General features: G+C 36.0%; 2 protein-coding genes across 3 annotated transcripts; both read left to right on the forward strand.

Annotated features, from left to right (window-relative positions):
• Positions 1 to 1109: 1109 nt before the first annotated feature.
• LOC306848118 (perilipin-2-like) lies at positions 1110 to 6145 on the forward strand. Of its 2 annotated transcripts, none has more exons than XM_079382479.1 (8): positions 1110 to 1228; positions 2926 to 2992; positions 3238 to 3433; positions 3523 to 3605; positions 3688 to 3919; positions 4877 to 5235; positions 5356 to 5574; positions 5697 to 6145. In XM_079382479.1, exons 2-8 carry the CDS (start codon positions 2927 to 2929, stop codon positions 5799 to 5801), a joined length of 1260 nt encoding a protein of 419 aa, XP_079238605.1. In that variant the 5' UTR covers positions 1110 to 1228; position 2926; the 3' UTR covers positions 5802 to 6145. The 2 variants fall into 2 exon arrangements, with proteins under 2 accessions (XP_079238605.1, XP_079238606.1); XM_079382480.1 differs by having other exon boundaries at positions 1159 to 1228; positions 2911 to 2992; positions 5697 to 6131.
• A 951-nt stretch (positions 6146 to 7096) lies between these two features.
• Positions 7097 to 14509, forward strand: LOC306848670 (AN1-type zinc finger protein 5). The gene is made up of 6 exons (XM_079383357.1): positions 7097 to 7219; positions 8823 to 9023; positions 9143 to 9248; positions 9413 to 9531; positions 10871 to 10978; positions 11761 to 14509. The coding sequence occupies exons 2-6, from the start codon at positions 8864 to 8866 to the stop codon at positions 11907 to 11909; spliced, it is 642 nt and encodes a 213-aa protein (XP_079239483.1). The 5' UTR covers positions 7097 to 7219; positions 8823 to 8863; the 3' UTR covers positions 11910 to 14509.
• The last annotated feature ends 1108 nt before the right edge of the window (positions 14510 to 15617 follow it).

The raw sequence follows: 15617 nt of genomic DNA on the forward strand, positions 1-15617 counted from the left end.
TTGCTTGCATCACACCTAAAATACCATAATAAGAAAATGACAGGTATTGATTCATTCATTCAAATGGTTTTGTTTTATCATTCTTCTCGTCTGTTTTCTCTTTCAGTGTTATTGTTAAGTAAAACCAAAACTATTACCAATTGGATAACAGTAAATATTGAAATTAACATTGATTGATAAATGCTTTAGAAGCATATTGTGTTACCAAAATAGTTAATAAATATAAATATTAGATGAGAAAAGTTACCTAGACACTAAGTTGAAGTATTAAAATTAAAACTAAAATGAAATTAAAGCTATACTGAAATAAATATAATAAAAAAAAACAAAAATGACAAAAGTTAATCTGAAAATTACTGAAACTTAAAATGAAAAATGTACAATAGTACTTAAGTTAATACTAAAATAACATTGTGCTTTAGCACAGATTACTCAAGTCATTTGTGGATGCGTTGACAAATGTACACGTCACCACTGCATACTCCTCACCGTTATCTCATGATTAGCAGAAGTGTAGAGGCAGCTTTTTTACCACTGGTTTCAAATCTTTATGAGATTCCATATCTTATCTTGTTTGGTTGTCATCAGAGTTGTAAACACCATTGACATGGAGGGACAGGCCTGATTATGGACCAAGTGCCTCAGAGGCCTGTGAAAGCCTCAAAAAACTCATTCTGTGCAGCTCGATATCTCCATAGATGTCTGGTCGCATCAATATCATACTGCTTCTTTCCCCTCAGATGAGCTCAAAAGGTTCATGATAATGATAACTGGTAAACTGCCAGAATCTTTATCAGCACCCTAATAAATCTGGTATAAAGGTCCAAAATACTGTGAGAATAAGTAGCTCATTAACAGGATACACATAAAATGATGTTATAGTAGGCTATATTAGATTATATTGTGTTCTGTTTAAGACAATTAAATCCTAAATGCATTTTACAGTAATATTTAAGGGCATTTAATTTAAAAAAACATTAAAAAAGGAAAAAGAAAGGCTAAGGCTAAGGATATAAAATTGGCAAAAAAAAAAAGCAAAGATTTAAAAGTAGTTAGCAATAATTGAGGGTAGTTTCATAATAAGAGGTTTCAGAAAGGCTGATTGGTTTGTTTCAAAGAACTCCGCCTAACTTTGTACTTTTATTGCATCAAGTTGTCACAGGCTTTTGACTAAAGAGCATTAGAGATTCACACACACTTCTACTGAAGGACAGCGGATCAATAACAGGTCAGTTCATGTGACAGCTGTCTGAGAGAATGGGAAAATGACTATAGTGTGCGGGATGGCAAATGACAATCACTTTTTCATCGGTCAATTAATGTGATATCAGTAGACTTTTAGTATTCTCGAAGAGCGCGGGTCTACGATCGCGTTTTGTATCCAGTTGGATGAAAGTTTTGTTTTTTCAAGCGCTCTCCAAAAAGCCGCGCCTAAGAAACAAAAAAGCTTTCAATATTGTAAACTACAGAATGAGAATAAGTCCATTGCAAGATTATAGGCTACTGTTAAAGTTGGTTGTCTATCGTTTAGGTCTCGTCAATCTGTCAGATTCCACACGGAATTGCGCAACAATAAAATTCTTCAGGAAGTGGGTGAAAGTTTACGCCCTTTCCTCTATTCAACGCTCTTGATTTGTCATTACGAGAAATAACGATGACTACCATACTATACTAACGCGTGTGCAAAGATATGTAGCAAAGATATGATTAAGTTGTAAGCGAAAGTTGATTTCCCCTAAGTTATCCGAACATTATAAGTGTCACAAAATAGATTTGTATAGGCTATGCTATTAATGCTCATTGTTTGCAAATCTAAAGGGAGTTGAGAGGACACGCCTTTACTGTTCCTTCATTTCTCATTACTAGATTACAATATTTATGTTACTCACATAACGTGTAAAAGTTCTCTTCCTAGGCTTAAAGATAGACGTTTTATTATTACAGATATACTTATGACATCCTATTAATTATATTTATATCATATATTAGTTATTTCACAATATTAATTTATTATGTTATATTTTATTATATATTATGTTATATTATTATACTTAATAAACTGTTGTTCTTTTTTTATGACATGTTCATTCTTGGTCCTGAAGCAACATCAACTGACCAATTAGACTGCAGGGTTAGGATTGGAGTTAAAGGAATAGTTTTCTATAGTTTAGTATTCTTTCATCATTTTCTCATTTGATTTATTTCTGACCAGGCTGCATGTGAGTTTTAAAGGTATAGTCTGGATTTGCTTACCATCATGTTGTACCAAACCTGTATCAGTTTCTTTCTTCTTTTGAGCTCAAAAGAAGATATTTTGAAGTAGTGCTGTCAAACGATTAATCGCGATTAATCGCATCCAAAATAAAAGTTTTGTTTACATAATATATGTGAGTGCACTGTGTATATCTATTATGTATATGTAAATACGCACACATGCATGTATATATTCAATTAAAATATGTTACGTTTATACAGTATATTAAATATATTTATATATGATATAATTTATATGAATATAAATATTTTCAAAATATATGCTGTATGTGTGTGTCTTTATATATACATAATAAATATACACAGTACACACACATATATTATGTATACAAAACTTTTATTTTAGATGCGATTAATCATGATTAATCGTTTGACAGCACTATTCTGAAGAATGTTGGTAACCAAACATTGACGGTAGCCATTGATTTCTATAATATGGATAAAAATACTATGCAAGTCAATGGCTACTTTCATTACCACCTTAAGAAAAAAATTCATACAGGTTTGGGACAACTTGAGGGTGAGTAAATTCTAATTTTTTGGTGTACTGTCCCCTGTGTTTGTGTTTATGAGATAGATCTAGGCTGGCTGTGATTACCTGACAAGTAAATGGTTCAGTTTTATTGATTAATACAGCAACATCTTCCACAGAATGGCAGATAACAGGAAGACAGCAGAGAAGGACACAGAGGCATCACAGGCTACTCAGGATCAACAGGTTAGTCACATGCTTCATGACTCACCTACAGACAGTTTCACAACAGAAGTCACTATGAAACACTGAATTTTTAAGTCATAATCAAACCATTCTTGCATAAAGTGACATTTAATTTAACGCATCAATCTGTGTTAAAATGGTTTTACAAACACTTCAAGAATTCATTCTGCTCTTTTTCATAAATGAAGTTCATTCTACATTAAAACTGAGAGTAAACAGCAACAAACTTTACATTTATGTTTCAGAGTGTGGTATCCCGAGTGAGCAACCTGCCACTGGTGAGTTCAGCTTGTGGTGCAGTGTATGATGCCTATAGCTCTACTAAAGACTCCGTGCCGCTCCTGAAAGGAGTAATGGAGGTTGCAGAGAGCGGGGTGCGCACACTGGGTGCTGCTGCTTCAACGGGTTCCAAACCCATTCTAGACCGACTGGAACCTCAGAGTAAGGATCTCAATCTCAGATGTAGTTTGTGTCTTTTATTTGTGGTGTTGTTCCTACTGGTTTGTTTTTGTGTTCTTTCTCTTGTGTAGTTGCAGTGGTAAATGAATATGCCATTAAAGGGCTGGAGAAGGTAGAAGAAAACCTTCCAATTTTACAACAACCAGCAAACAAGGTAAAGTCTAGACTGACTTGTTGTGCATGCAACTTGTAACACTTGAATTTCTATATAAATCAGCATTGTATTTCCATTGCAGCTGGTATCCGACACAGTAGGCATGGTGTACCAGTCAGTAACAGGAGCAAAGGATGCTGTGGTGGGGGCTGTGCTGGGTGGTGTGGAAAAGACACGTATGGCTGTGGCCGGTGGTATAAACACTGTCATGGGGACCCGCGTAGGCCAGATGGTCAGTAATGGTGCAGATAAGGCCCTCACCCAATCTGAAGACTGGGTGGATCAGAATCTTCCAATCAGTGAAAAGGAGCTTGGTGAGTGTAGTTAAACTTTAGACCCGGTAATTTAATTATTTAACATAATTATTTAAAAATTAGAAAAATGTTTCAAGTTATATGTAAAATTGGCTAAAAAGATGTTTTTGAAATTAGCCTTGGGTTTAAATACACATTATCACAATGAAAGGGCGAAGAGCACATTCCTGTTGGAAATACTTTTTTGTTTCAGTTCTGGCACCAGCTAATGAACCAAAATGAAGCAATAGGAAATGCAGTGTAAAAAAAAAATCACGTTCAAGTTCAAGGTCAAAGCAAGTCCCACTATTGCTTTGTTGAAATAAAATAAAATGAATAACACGCTGACTTGAATCTCAAAGTGTTTCATACAATAAAACATTTTACTTCATGTACATTTTATATTTATAATTCTGCATTATATGTTCAAACGTTTGGTGTCAGTAATATTTTTTTAAAAGACGTTAATACTTTTATTCAGCTAACATGCATTAAATTGTTCAAAAGAGACAATAAATACTTTTACAATGAAAATAACTATTTTAAATAAATGTTGTTCTTTTGAACTTGCATCATGGTTTCCACAAACATATTAAGCAGCATAAATGTTTTAAAATGGACCATTTTGACAATGTGATGATATTAAGAAATGTTTTTTTGAACATCAAATCAGCATATTAGAATGATTTCAGATGGATCATATGACATTGAAGACTGGAGTAATGGCTGCTGCTTTGCAATCACAGAAATAAATGACATTTTAAAATACATTTAAATAGAAAACTGGTATTTTAAATTGGAATATTATTTCACAATATTATTATTTTTTGTTGTCTTATTGATCAAATAAGTGTGGTCTTGGTGAGCATAAGAGACTTTTGAAAAACATTAAAATATTAAATATTTTAATGACCTCAAACTATAGATATGTATGAATGTAAGGTGTTGAGGTATCAGTGTTGTGTGTTCTGCCTGCAGCTGCACTGGCTGAACCAAGACCAGGTGAGGATGAAGGATTCATGGTAACTACTAGACCCAGCTATTTTGTCCGCCTGGGTAAACTGTCTGCCAAAGTTCGGGAGAGGGCGCTTCAGCAGTCTCTCATTAGGGCCCGTAAAGCCAGAGACACTACGCATGCAGCTGTGACTCAAATGACCAGCACTATGGACCTGCTGGAAAGTGCCCGGGTTACCTTGGCCAGTGCCAACCAGCAGCTAGGAGGCGCTCCGGAGCAGTTACTGCAGAGATGGAAAGAATGGAAGGAAGGGCAGCCCAAAGAACTGCAGGAGAAAGGAACAGCTGAGACAGAGGTGGATACAGCAAAAGACAAGGAAGTGGTACAGTTTGTATATTATTTGGAATGCAATACAATACATGTCTATGAATATTCATATGTCTTACTGCAGACTGTCTATCAGACACATTCTCAGTGAGTATATGTGGATGCCTCCTCATAGGAGCTGGAGTCGAGAGCCCTGTCGATGGTACGGGGTCTGAGTGATCAGCTGAAGGTGGCATGTTCAGGGGTTGTGTCTAGTGTACAGGGTCTCCCAGGCACTGTGCAGGAACAGCTTCTGAATGCTCGACATACAGCTGGAGAACTCCAGGCATCACTGAGCAGCACCAAAACACTCACACCCGTTCTCTTAGAGCAGACACGGCAGCAGATCGGCCAGGTATAGTCAATCTGAGTGTATGCAGTTTTGTACATGAGATCTATGTTGAGATCTATTTTATTCTATTCTAAAAATGTATGTAGAATTTAGAAAGTTGAATGTGTATTTTCAACCTTTAACAGGTACGACAATCACTGGATGGAGTCGTGGAGTACCTTCTCAATAACACTCCTCTCAATTGGCTGGTTGGGCCTTTTGGACCTCAGATAACAGAGAAAGGCGATTGAAAATGCTGTACAAATTAAAACTGATTTTTTTTATGATGCATTAGGTTAATATATGGTTCAAATAGATGTATCTTGAAACTATTCCCATTTAAAAAATGTAACTAGTGTTAACTAGAGTCTTTAGGCTCAGACTAAATTGTTTATATTACAGTATAAAATGGCAAATGATCATTTCATCAATGTCAGTATTCTAAACCAAGCATTGAAACCACTACTAGGTAGAGTATGAAAGTTTCTGCGGGTGATATACTGCTGTGTAGCATTGAAAATTTTGTGGTAATTATACTGAATACATGTACTTTCTGAATAAAAGCAAACCATGCATACTTCACTGGTTTTGTAATACATGATTTTCATATCATTACTCTTGCATAACAACACTTTGTTTTTGCTTCCTGGGTATAAATTAAGGATTCTAAAGAGAGACCAAATTTGATGAACCATTTCAGCATATTTAAGATTATATGTATACAATATCACAGAGTCCTGTTATAGTGAGTATCTCTGCTCTGCTCTGCTCTTGGGTGTAAGGCAAGACACTACAGACAAATCATTTTCTGTAATCATTTTTCATGCACTAGTCATTTTTGTGGTTTTTGGCCTCTATAACTTGTCTTCTTTAAGACTACTGGAAAGAAAACATTTAAAATACACATTTAAGTGTTTATTTAATTTATTTATTTACATTTGATCAATTTGTATCTGTAAATTTCAATTATGATACATATATCCAAAAGCTGTTTTTATCAAAACTTAGTTTTATTCCTATCTATATTGTAACGGTTTTTACTGAGGGATTTGTTTGTATATGTGATACTTACACTGTGATTTATGTAACATTTTATTCCTTAAAACATAAAAGGTATTTTTATTCTTGCTGCTGACCGCATTTTCAGATTTATGGAGTGATAAAAGAGATTCCCTCTGTAAAAAACGAACAAAATAAAACAAGAATTTCCAATTCTATATCCAATGTTCTGAAGAGAGAGAGAAGTGGAAGAAGCAAAAATAACACTACGTACAGTGTGAATATAATATTACAGCAACATGTGGATGCAGTTAAATGAATAATTCACAGAGAATGGAGCTGAAATAGGAAGCTTTGACACTGAACTTGAAAATGAAAGCACACAGATTCCAATAAATTGCACATGACCATATCTATATTTTCATATAATAAACTGCATGTTATATAAATGCTTGGCGGCATTGCTGGTGTGAACTGAACTGGACTGGGGGAAGTGTGATGACGTTTCGATGATGGCCAAAAAATGAATTGTTGCGCTACCGGTGACGTCACGCCCGTTGTTTCTGATGACGTTGAGAGAAGCAGGCCGCACGCGCATAGCAGGAACCTACTCTGTCAGATTTCTGTGGATCAAGGTCGTCGATTTCTCCTCAATCACACGGAAATACGGGTAAATATTAGAGCTGACGGGGGTTTTAAGCCACCGCAAGTGTCTGTTGGACGGTCTCGAGGGCCCAGCTGTCTGTTTTGTGTGCGTGCCATCACGTCAGCTAGCCATTAGCAGAGCTAGCGCGTTAGCCTGGCTAGTTGAGTATCGCAAACAAAATGACTTTCATCTGGTCAGCGATTTTAACGCGGCCATCTGTGCGTAATATTAACTAATTTCGAAGGAAAATATTCGCTTTCGATGTCGCTTTGACGCTGACACCAAGTCGATTTGTTGTTTATCACGCTCCTCGGGTCAAAGACAAAATGTTTTTCTAATTGCGGAGCCGCTCTCAGCTGATTTTTCCTGGACGTGCTCCAAAATAACCCTAGTTATTCCCCGTTTGCTTGGTAATCTGCCTTTCGGATAGTTAAGGTAAACTACCATTTCAACATTAAAAATGACTGGCTGCAATTTATTCGGATTGAAGCGCAACTGTTGTTGGATTGTAAATCGCCATTTGATCAGGTTTCAGTAACCTGGATCATTCTTTGCTTGTTTGGGAAACAAAACGCGAACAAACAAAGGAACTTGTGTTTTCCTGCAGCATATCGTTAGCCTTTAGCAGGGTCACCAACAAATAAATCAGGTTAAAGTTGGGTATTTGCTTACTGTATTGGGAATTCAACAACATTAAACAGTTTCACTAGTTTCTTTGACAAACATTGTGTCTTAACTTCTTTCTTCCTAATTTTTATTTTTTTTATATTGCCATGTCAAGTGTAAATAAACAACATAGACTTTTCAAAACTTTTAAGCAAAGTCAAGAGCTCAAAATATATCAAATTTGATTAATTTAGTTATATTTTAACAATGTCTGGCATGTGTTATGATCCAGCAATTATACATTTATAGTTTTTAATGTGTTTTAGTTGGTAACACTTAATTTAAAAGTGTCCTTGTTACACCTTACATGTGTTTCTAGTACTAACTTTAAATTGTACTTCATTATAAGCAACTATCCCAAAACGAAACCCTAACTCTATAGCAGTTACATATTTCTTATTTATATTGCTCAGTACTCATTTTTGTAGGATAACTTGGAGTCGAACCAAATAGGTTTGCTCAACAATGAAAATTGTCATTGCTTATTTGCCCTCATGTCATTCCAAACCTGTATGTTATTTATTTCTTCCAAGGAACACAAAAATAGTTTTCACATTAATATTTTCCATACAACAGTTCACAGTGACCATGGGCTGTCAAGCAACAGAAAGGGCAAAAAAGCACGACAAATGTCTAATATGACTCATATGCTGTATTCACACAAAGCTATCATGTGGTTTCAGAAAACTTGTAATTTAGCACATGAGTTGTATAATGTTTATGGTGCTTTTATAGACCTTTTTTGGAGCTTGATTGTCAATGGATACAAGGTTTTATGGAAAAGATCTATGTGAAGTTCATTTTTTTTGTTTCATAGAAAAAGTCATATGTGTCATGGTGAGGAAATATTCCCAATTTTATTTTATTTTTTAGATTATATTTTCCTTATATATCAGGCCTGTTCTGCCACTTCATGATAAATTATGCTTATGAAATACTAATTCTTAATCCTGAATTCTAGGATCACCCTCTCCCGTCCCCCTTACCCCCTTCTCAAACAGCATGGCTCAGGAGACAAATCAGACGCAGGTGCCAATGCTTTGCACTATGGGATGCGGTTTCTATGGTAACCCTCGCACCAATGGAATGTGCTCTGTCTGCTACAAGGAACATCTGCAAAGACAACAAGGAGGGGGGCGAAACAGTCCCCCAGGTGAGAAAGGTAGGATACTGGGAGATTGATTTACATGTCACATGCACCTATTGCATTAGAAATTGAATGTGTTCACTCAGTTTTGAGGTTAAGCAGAGTTCATTGTTAGGTTCCTCCGTTTCTTCTAGCTGCCACATCTCCTGTAGGTTCACCTGGGGCTTCTGCGGTAACGGTGGAGTCTACCCCTGTACCGACTACAGAAGCCGTTACTCCACCTGAAGAACGCACGTCTAGGTAAGAAGTCCTTTATAAATCTGAGACCGTTCATGCTTCAATTGGTACAAGTGCAAAACAGTCTGTAGCTTAGTTATCTCTTAATGAGCACAAGCTGCTTATGATGATATAGGAAGGAATTATAACAAATAACCCCTGTATTTTGTTGGATCGTGTTTATGCAGTAGTTCGCCCAGCCCGGTAACCCAGCAGATGACGGCTATGAGCATATCCCAGGACACAGCAACCACTGATTCAGACAGAGCAGACGAGGAAGAGGAGGAGGGCTCGTCTAAAAGCACAGGTCTGCTGAGTCTCATATATGCACATTGTACAAAATTATTCTACTCAGAAAATGTACTAAAAGACAATTTTATAAAGGTCTCTCCTAGAAGAATTTCAGAATTTTTATCACTCAATGCATGTTTTGCAAGATTCCCCTTTCTGTCAAACATATTTTATTGGACTGTCCAGCTTTTAATGTATGTAGAAAACTCTTTTATGAAGGGAACTTGCTTAGAGTTTAATATAATTTTGCCAGAAAAAGTTAGAGAATTTTTATCATATGTTAATGTATAAAATCTTGTGTAAAAACTTGTTTGTTTGCTGGTTTTTGTTGTATTTGTTATACTTGTATTTTTTGAATTGTTCTTGCCATGAAAATAGCCTAAGATGCTGACATGGCATTAAATAAAAATATACTACTACTCAGAATTTTTATCACTGATTAAATTGAAAAATTCTATATGATTTTTATCAGTACTATTGTTGTTACTTGTATGTTTTTGTATAGTGATTGCTTCTTGAAAAATGTTATATTATTGTAAATGATGTATTGAAATGATTCTGTTAATGTTGCCATAATACAGTCATTGTTGCTGAAATGGTGCTCAAACAAACATACATAAATATTCTCAGGGTTATTAGTTAACTAAAACCATGAATGGCTTTTGTTCCTTGAAAAGAATTAAGCTTTAACTAAAATAAAATTAATCAAAATTAATAGTAACTATAATATACTATAACAGCACTGGTCATTCTTCGTCTCTTTTATATCAGTTGAATAATCATTAGCAGTGTTTATTTAAAAAAAACATTTCATTTTAGAAGCACATTTCTTTGGCTATTCAAACTGTTTTGCAGCTTTCACAATTTGAAAATAAGTTTTGTAAATTTTAATTTGATAAATGTTTATCTTTTATTTATTCAAAATCACTTTTATATTTAAATTTTTGCTCATTAAACCATTGCATAGTACGTACTATAGTGTACATTTATACAGACAAGTATTTGAGCTGTTAGATTTTATTTAGCGAGACATGGAATGTTCAACAAATCAAAGAAATAATGAGCAGATTATTCTAATATTAAAACGGTTGTTAGAAGTTTTGCATAATTATTACATAATTCTGCGGTTTTGATTTGAACCTTAATAATATAAAAAGAAGAAACAAATCTTGAAAAACTTGAACAACCCTATCCAAATGAAAGCCCTCCTTTCAATTCATTTTATGGGAAGACGTAAATACTGATCTTTCATTAAATCATTGATCTGAGTGTCGGAGTCTCATATGTCCTCAGAAGCTTGGAAGTTCATTGTTTAGAAATGATCTGTCAAAGGCTGACCATGTCTTTAATCACAGGGCCAGTAGGGGAAGCTGCACAGGCTTCTTCGGACGGAGATCAGACTCCTGACAAGAACAAAAAGAAGAATCGATGCTTCACTTGTAGGAAAAAAGTTGGCCTCACTGGTAAGAACCCAGGGAGAAGCTTTTTGTTTTGTGTATGAGGGCTGGGCCGCACTTATCTTTGAGTAGCTTTCAAAACTTTACAAAATATAGCTTTACTACTAAGCTGGGGTGCGTTTCCCAAAAGCATTGTTAGCTAACTATGGTGGTAAGTCCCATTGAACTCTATTGGTAACGACGTAACTTGCAACCATAGTTGCGTTTGGGAAAAACACCCCTGTTTATTTTCCTGCTTAGTTGAGAATCACCAGACGACCTTCTAGTTTTAGTATTCCAGCTGAAATATTCACTTTTTTGTTTAGTCTTATTCAAATTTCTTTCACACATACAAAGATTTCCATGCATGCAAATGTATTGATGATAATAAGAAATGTTTCTTGAGCACGGAATCAGCATATTAGAATGATTTCTGAAGGATCCTATGACATTGAAGACTGGAGTAATGCTGAAAATCCAGCTTTGCCATCAAAGGAATAATTAACATTTTAAAATAGAAAATATCAACTGTTTATAATTTTTCAGTTTTTTATTTTTTTTGTTTGTTTTTTTTTAAAGGTAGTTTATGAATATTTTCCAAGATAAACTTAATTGCTGATTTATTTAATTAAAATTTAAATGTCAATCTTAGTTCCTTTGTCATAGTTTTTATCTGTAGTCAGAGAGCGTACTGCAAGTTAGTGCTGCATTTCACATGGTCTTGCTGGTATCCTGCCTATTCTTTAGAGACCTCAATGTTAATACATGGCTGATTAAAAGACTGAATCAACTTTCCTTTGTATCTGTAGGCTTTGACTGTCGCTGCGGTAACCTGTTTTGCGCTATCCACCGTTATTCTGACAAACATGACTGTCCCTACGACTACCGAGGAGCCGCTGCCGCCCGCATCCGCAAGGAGAACCCCATCGTGGTAGCTGAGAAGATTCAGAAGTTATGAACACTGTCAGCTAAATGAGCAAAAATTGTTTGACTTGCAAGTTTTGGAACCATGGCGCTGAATAACACCATTCTAAACTGGGATCATGTTTTCATTGTAGGATAAGGTGGGTGGGGTTGTAGGGTACAGCCCCTGCTTTGCCACTCCCTAAACTATCATCTCCCTGTCTCTCCCAGAAGGCCGGTGTAGAGGTGTGTGTGAGTGAGTGAATGTGTGATAGGTTGAGAGATGTGTGTGTGGTGTTGTTTTTTTTCCTAGAGAGCCAGGGAGAAGAGGGATTGGTTGTCAGGTGGGCATCCATGTGCACCGGGGGGGGAGGGTGGACTCTTTAGTTTTTACCCTGGCATTGATTTTTGTTAGGATATTAACACAATTTTTTTATAGGAGTCCTGAAATGTGGGTTCAGGAGTCCGATTGGAAAGGGTGGGACATCGAGAGGGAATTTCTCTGATATCGCAAAACATTGAAGAATATAGATTTTAATGACTACTCCCACATTTACCCATGTAAAATTATTTTACTGTTATTCTTTTTTTTTTCTTTATTCTGATGAATTATCCCGACATGTCAAATCCCAGCCTGTGCATTTAAAAAATATTTCTCTTTTATATATTGACTTATCATGCTAATGTTGGGTGCATGAATAGTTATCGGATGGGGTTTGAAGGGGGGAGGGGTGGGGTGTAGCAAGAGCCTTGACAAGCGAATGACTGAGTTTTTTTTTCTTTCCTTTTCTGTTTGAATGAGTGTATGGCATCAGAAGATCTATATTAATATATTGTACGTAGCTTGAATTGTGTGATTGCATTCTATTTATTTTGTATTATCATTTGGTTGGTTGGTACTGGAGGATTGGAAGCATGTGTCCAAAAAAAAAAAATCCAGTAGGTTATCCCTTAATGATATTTCTGTCTATTTACATATGCATTTTTAAGAATTATAGGTCCTTATGGAGTAGAGTCAGACTGGATTGGGCTTTTCAGAATCAAAGCACAAGATCGTTCTTCAATTTCTTCGCACAAACGCAACAAAAAGTGCAGTTAGTATAGGATCCTCTGTGCTTTACGGAACCTAGCAGGTCCGCTATTGCTAATGCTTGCCAGTGATGAACTATTTTGACCTTTGCCCTAATAGCCACAGAGCTTAGAGAGCAAGGTATTCGTTAACCACCAGCAGACCAATGAATGATGCTAACCGGCTATTAATTTGTTTATTAGGCGATGCCTTTTCGTTCCAAAACCATGTATTTACAATTAATACCGCTCATAGTGGAAGATGCACACACTTCCCCAACAGACAAACGTTGCATGCTCGCACAACTATTAGGCCAAATGCAGAGTTTGCTACAGCCACATATTAACATTGCAACACGAATGTAAAACAAACGTCCCATTGCATGGGCGAATGAAGCCTGCTTTCCAAATGAACAGGTTCTAATGTAAATACTATGTGGCTGCCATTCTAAAATAGAATTTTTAAGGTTTTAGAAAGAACAGGAAAGGTACAGCAGGAAAAAAACATCTGTTTTGTGTGTATGTAGTGTTTAACTACCCATGCGCAAGGTGAAAAGTGCGCTGTGGTGTTCTCTGTCATCCTTTGAGTGAATCTTGTGTCTTTGTGCTGGTTGTGTTTTTAATTACTTGTAAAAGGGCTGAAACAACCATTTTGTATTTATCCTTAATGTTGTCCAGCAATCTTCCCTCATAATGTCTCTTGATGTGCACATTTTTCCATGATTCCTATACAGTCCCTTGACTTGTTGTAATCAACTTTGGAGGATGTATCCGATTTGAAGTCCTGGTAATGACCTTGCTGCTTTATTAAGGAAATAACCTGAGCTTTAATTAGCACCGTCTGTGATTGCAGCATTATCCTCGGTGGGGCTGCCAGCTCAAGAGGGCTTTTGTGAAAGGCAGGTGTAAGTGGCTCAGCGAGCTGGCATGTGTACACGCCATGCTTGACTGAGCCGGCATCCTGACAGCCTTTTAATGAGGGTTTGGATCTCATGCTTTCTGTCTGCACCGTTTGCTGGAGGATAATCCTAGGGTTTGAGTGTAGGGATACAGACAGTGTATGGGAATGCTAGACTCCAGTTCCTGGTGAGATTGTTGTAGTGTGGTGGGCACAAAACTGTGAATGTAGTCAGCCGCTTGACTATGAAGCTCCAGTGGGTTAAAATCCAGTTGGTCACCTCTGTTGTTGCCTTCAGTGTCTTATCAGACCGTTGGCACTGTATGTCAGTGCATTATCCTGTCAATGCTAACAATGATTAACCGCCTTCATTGCATGTTATTGAGCAAAATAGAGAAGTGACTTCTTCCTTGCATATAACTGAAGAAGAATTGCCTTGATTTTAGTGAAGGTGTCGAGATTCATTTTTCTCCCAGTAGTTCATCAGAACATTCGGATGGGTGATGTGAGTTTCAGCTCAGGCGTGTTCGGCAGTACGTTAACCAGCATTCATGAATTAATTTACCAGCGTGCCCAGTCCCCCAGAGATACCACCAGATACCTTTTTTGTTTTCTTTTTAAATTTAGGATTGTATGATGTGTATGAGTAAGTATAAATCCAATAAAATCACAAAGTTTATTTTAAATTTACACAATGTCTTGTGTGGTTCTTTTATTTTGGGCATATATTTGCCCAGACTGTCTAAAGCAGTGATTTTCATTTGGATGGCCCAGTAAGTCTTAGTTATCTAAATGTAATTATTTTAACTTGTCAATTTTAGAAGAACATTTAAAAAATGAACATTAAACTGACATATTTTGAGCTTTTCTTTTGATTAAATAGAAGTACCAGGGGTACATACCAGCTTAGATGGAACAGCTTTTGAAAAGCGGCTTTGGATCCAAAGAGTTTTCGTGGCGATGCAATTGAGGAACATTCTTTTGTGTTCCCCAAAGAACCTTTCTGTTAACAGTTCTTGACCCCTTTTTTTTTTTTTTTTTAAATAATCTGAAGAATATTTTTCCACTATAAAGGACCTTGGAAAAAAACTGGAAATGTTCCATATATAAAGAACAAATTAAATGTTTCATGGATGTTAAAAGAATAGCTCACCCAAAAAAAGAAGTAAATTTTCTGAAAATGTGCTCACTCTCAGGCCATCCAAGATGTAGATGAGTTTGCTTCTTCATCTGAACAGATTTGGAGAAATTTAGCATTACATCTTGCTCACTTACATCTTGCATACTTGCTCACCAATAGATGATCTGCAGTGAATGGGTGCCGTCAGAATAAGGTTCCAAACAGCTGATTAAAAATATCACAAGTAATCCACACGACTTCAATCCGTCATTTAATGTCTTATGAAGTAAAAAGCTGTGTATTGAGAAATCCACATTTTAACTTTAAATTGTAGCTTCTGGACAAAATACTTTTATATTGTTATATAATAGTTATATTTAATAATATCACACTAATATATTTGATAATATAATAGTAATAAATATGTTTTGAGTGGAGTAAAGAAGATCTGTAAGCGGTGAAAATGTCCTGTGTCTGTATATGAATCGCCCTGTATTATTCAGCCTGTTTCACCACAGCAGCTGGCTTCTGTCATGTGGACTTTAGTCTCTGGGTTTAGATGGATTGACATTTATCTGTTACATTTAATGTGACCACATGGTTCCGCTGTATTCATTTACACTTAGTAGACTTGTTAATGAGTGAAAGAAGGAAGGAGTGTTTTTTTCTTTTGAATT

This window comes from Barbus barbus (assembly GCF_936440315.1).
Source record: "Barbus barbus genome assembly, chromosome: 28".
In the NCBI taxonomy this organism is placed as follows: Eukaryota; Metazoa; Chordata; class Actinopteri; order Cypriniformes; family Cyprinidae; genus Barbus; species Barbus barbus.

Coding starts and splice junctions, on each gene's coding strand:
- LOC306848118 (XM_079382479.1), top strand. CDS start 2,927: ATGGCAGATAACAGGAAGACAGCAGAGAAGGACACAGAGGCATCACAG. Junction 3,434..3,522: donor AGACCGACTGGAACCTCAGA/GTAAGGATCTCA, acceptor TCTCTTGTGTAG/TTGCAGTGGTAAATGAATAT. Junction 3,606..3,687: donor TACAACAACCAGCAAACAAG/GTAAAGTCTAGA, acceptor TTTCCATTGCAG/CTGGTATCCGACACAGTAGG.
- LOC306848670 (XM_079383357.1), top strand. CDS start 8,864: ATGGCTCAGGAGACAAATCAGACGCAGGTGCCAATGCTTTGCACTATG. Junction 9,024..9,142: donor CAGTCCCCCAGGTGAGAAAG/GTAGGATACTGG, acceptor CGTTTCTTCTAG/CTGCCACATCTCCTGTAGGT. Junction 9,532..10,870: donor GGGCTCGTCTAAAAGCACAG/GTCTGCTGAGTC, acceptor CTTTAATCACAG/GGCCAGTAGGGGAAGCTGCA.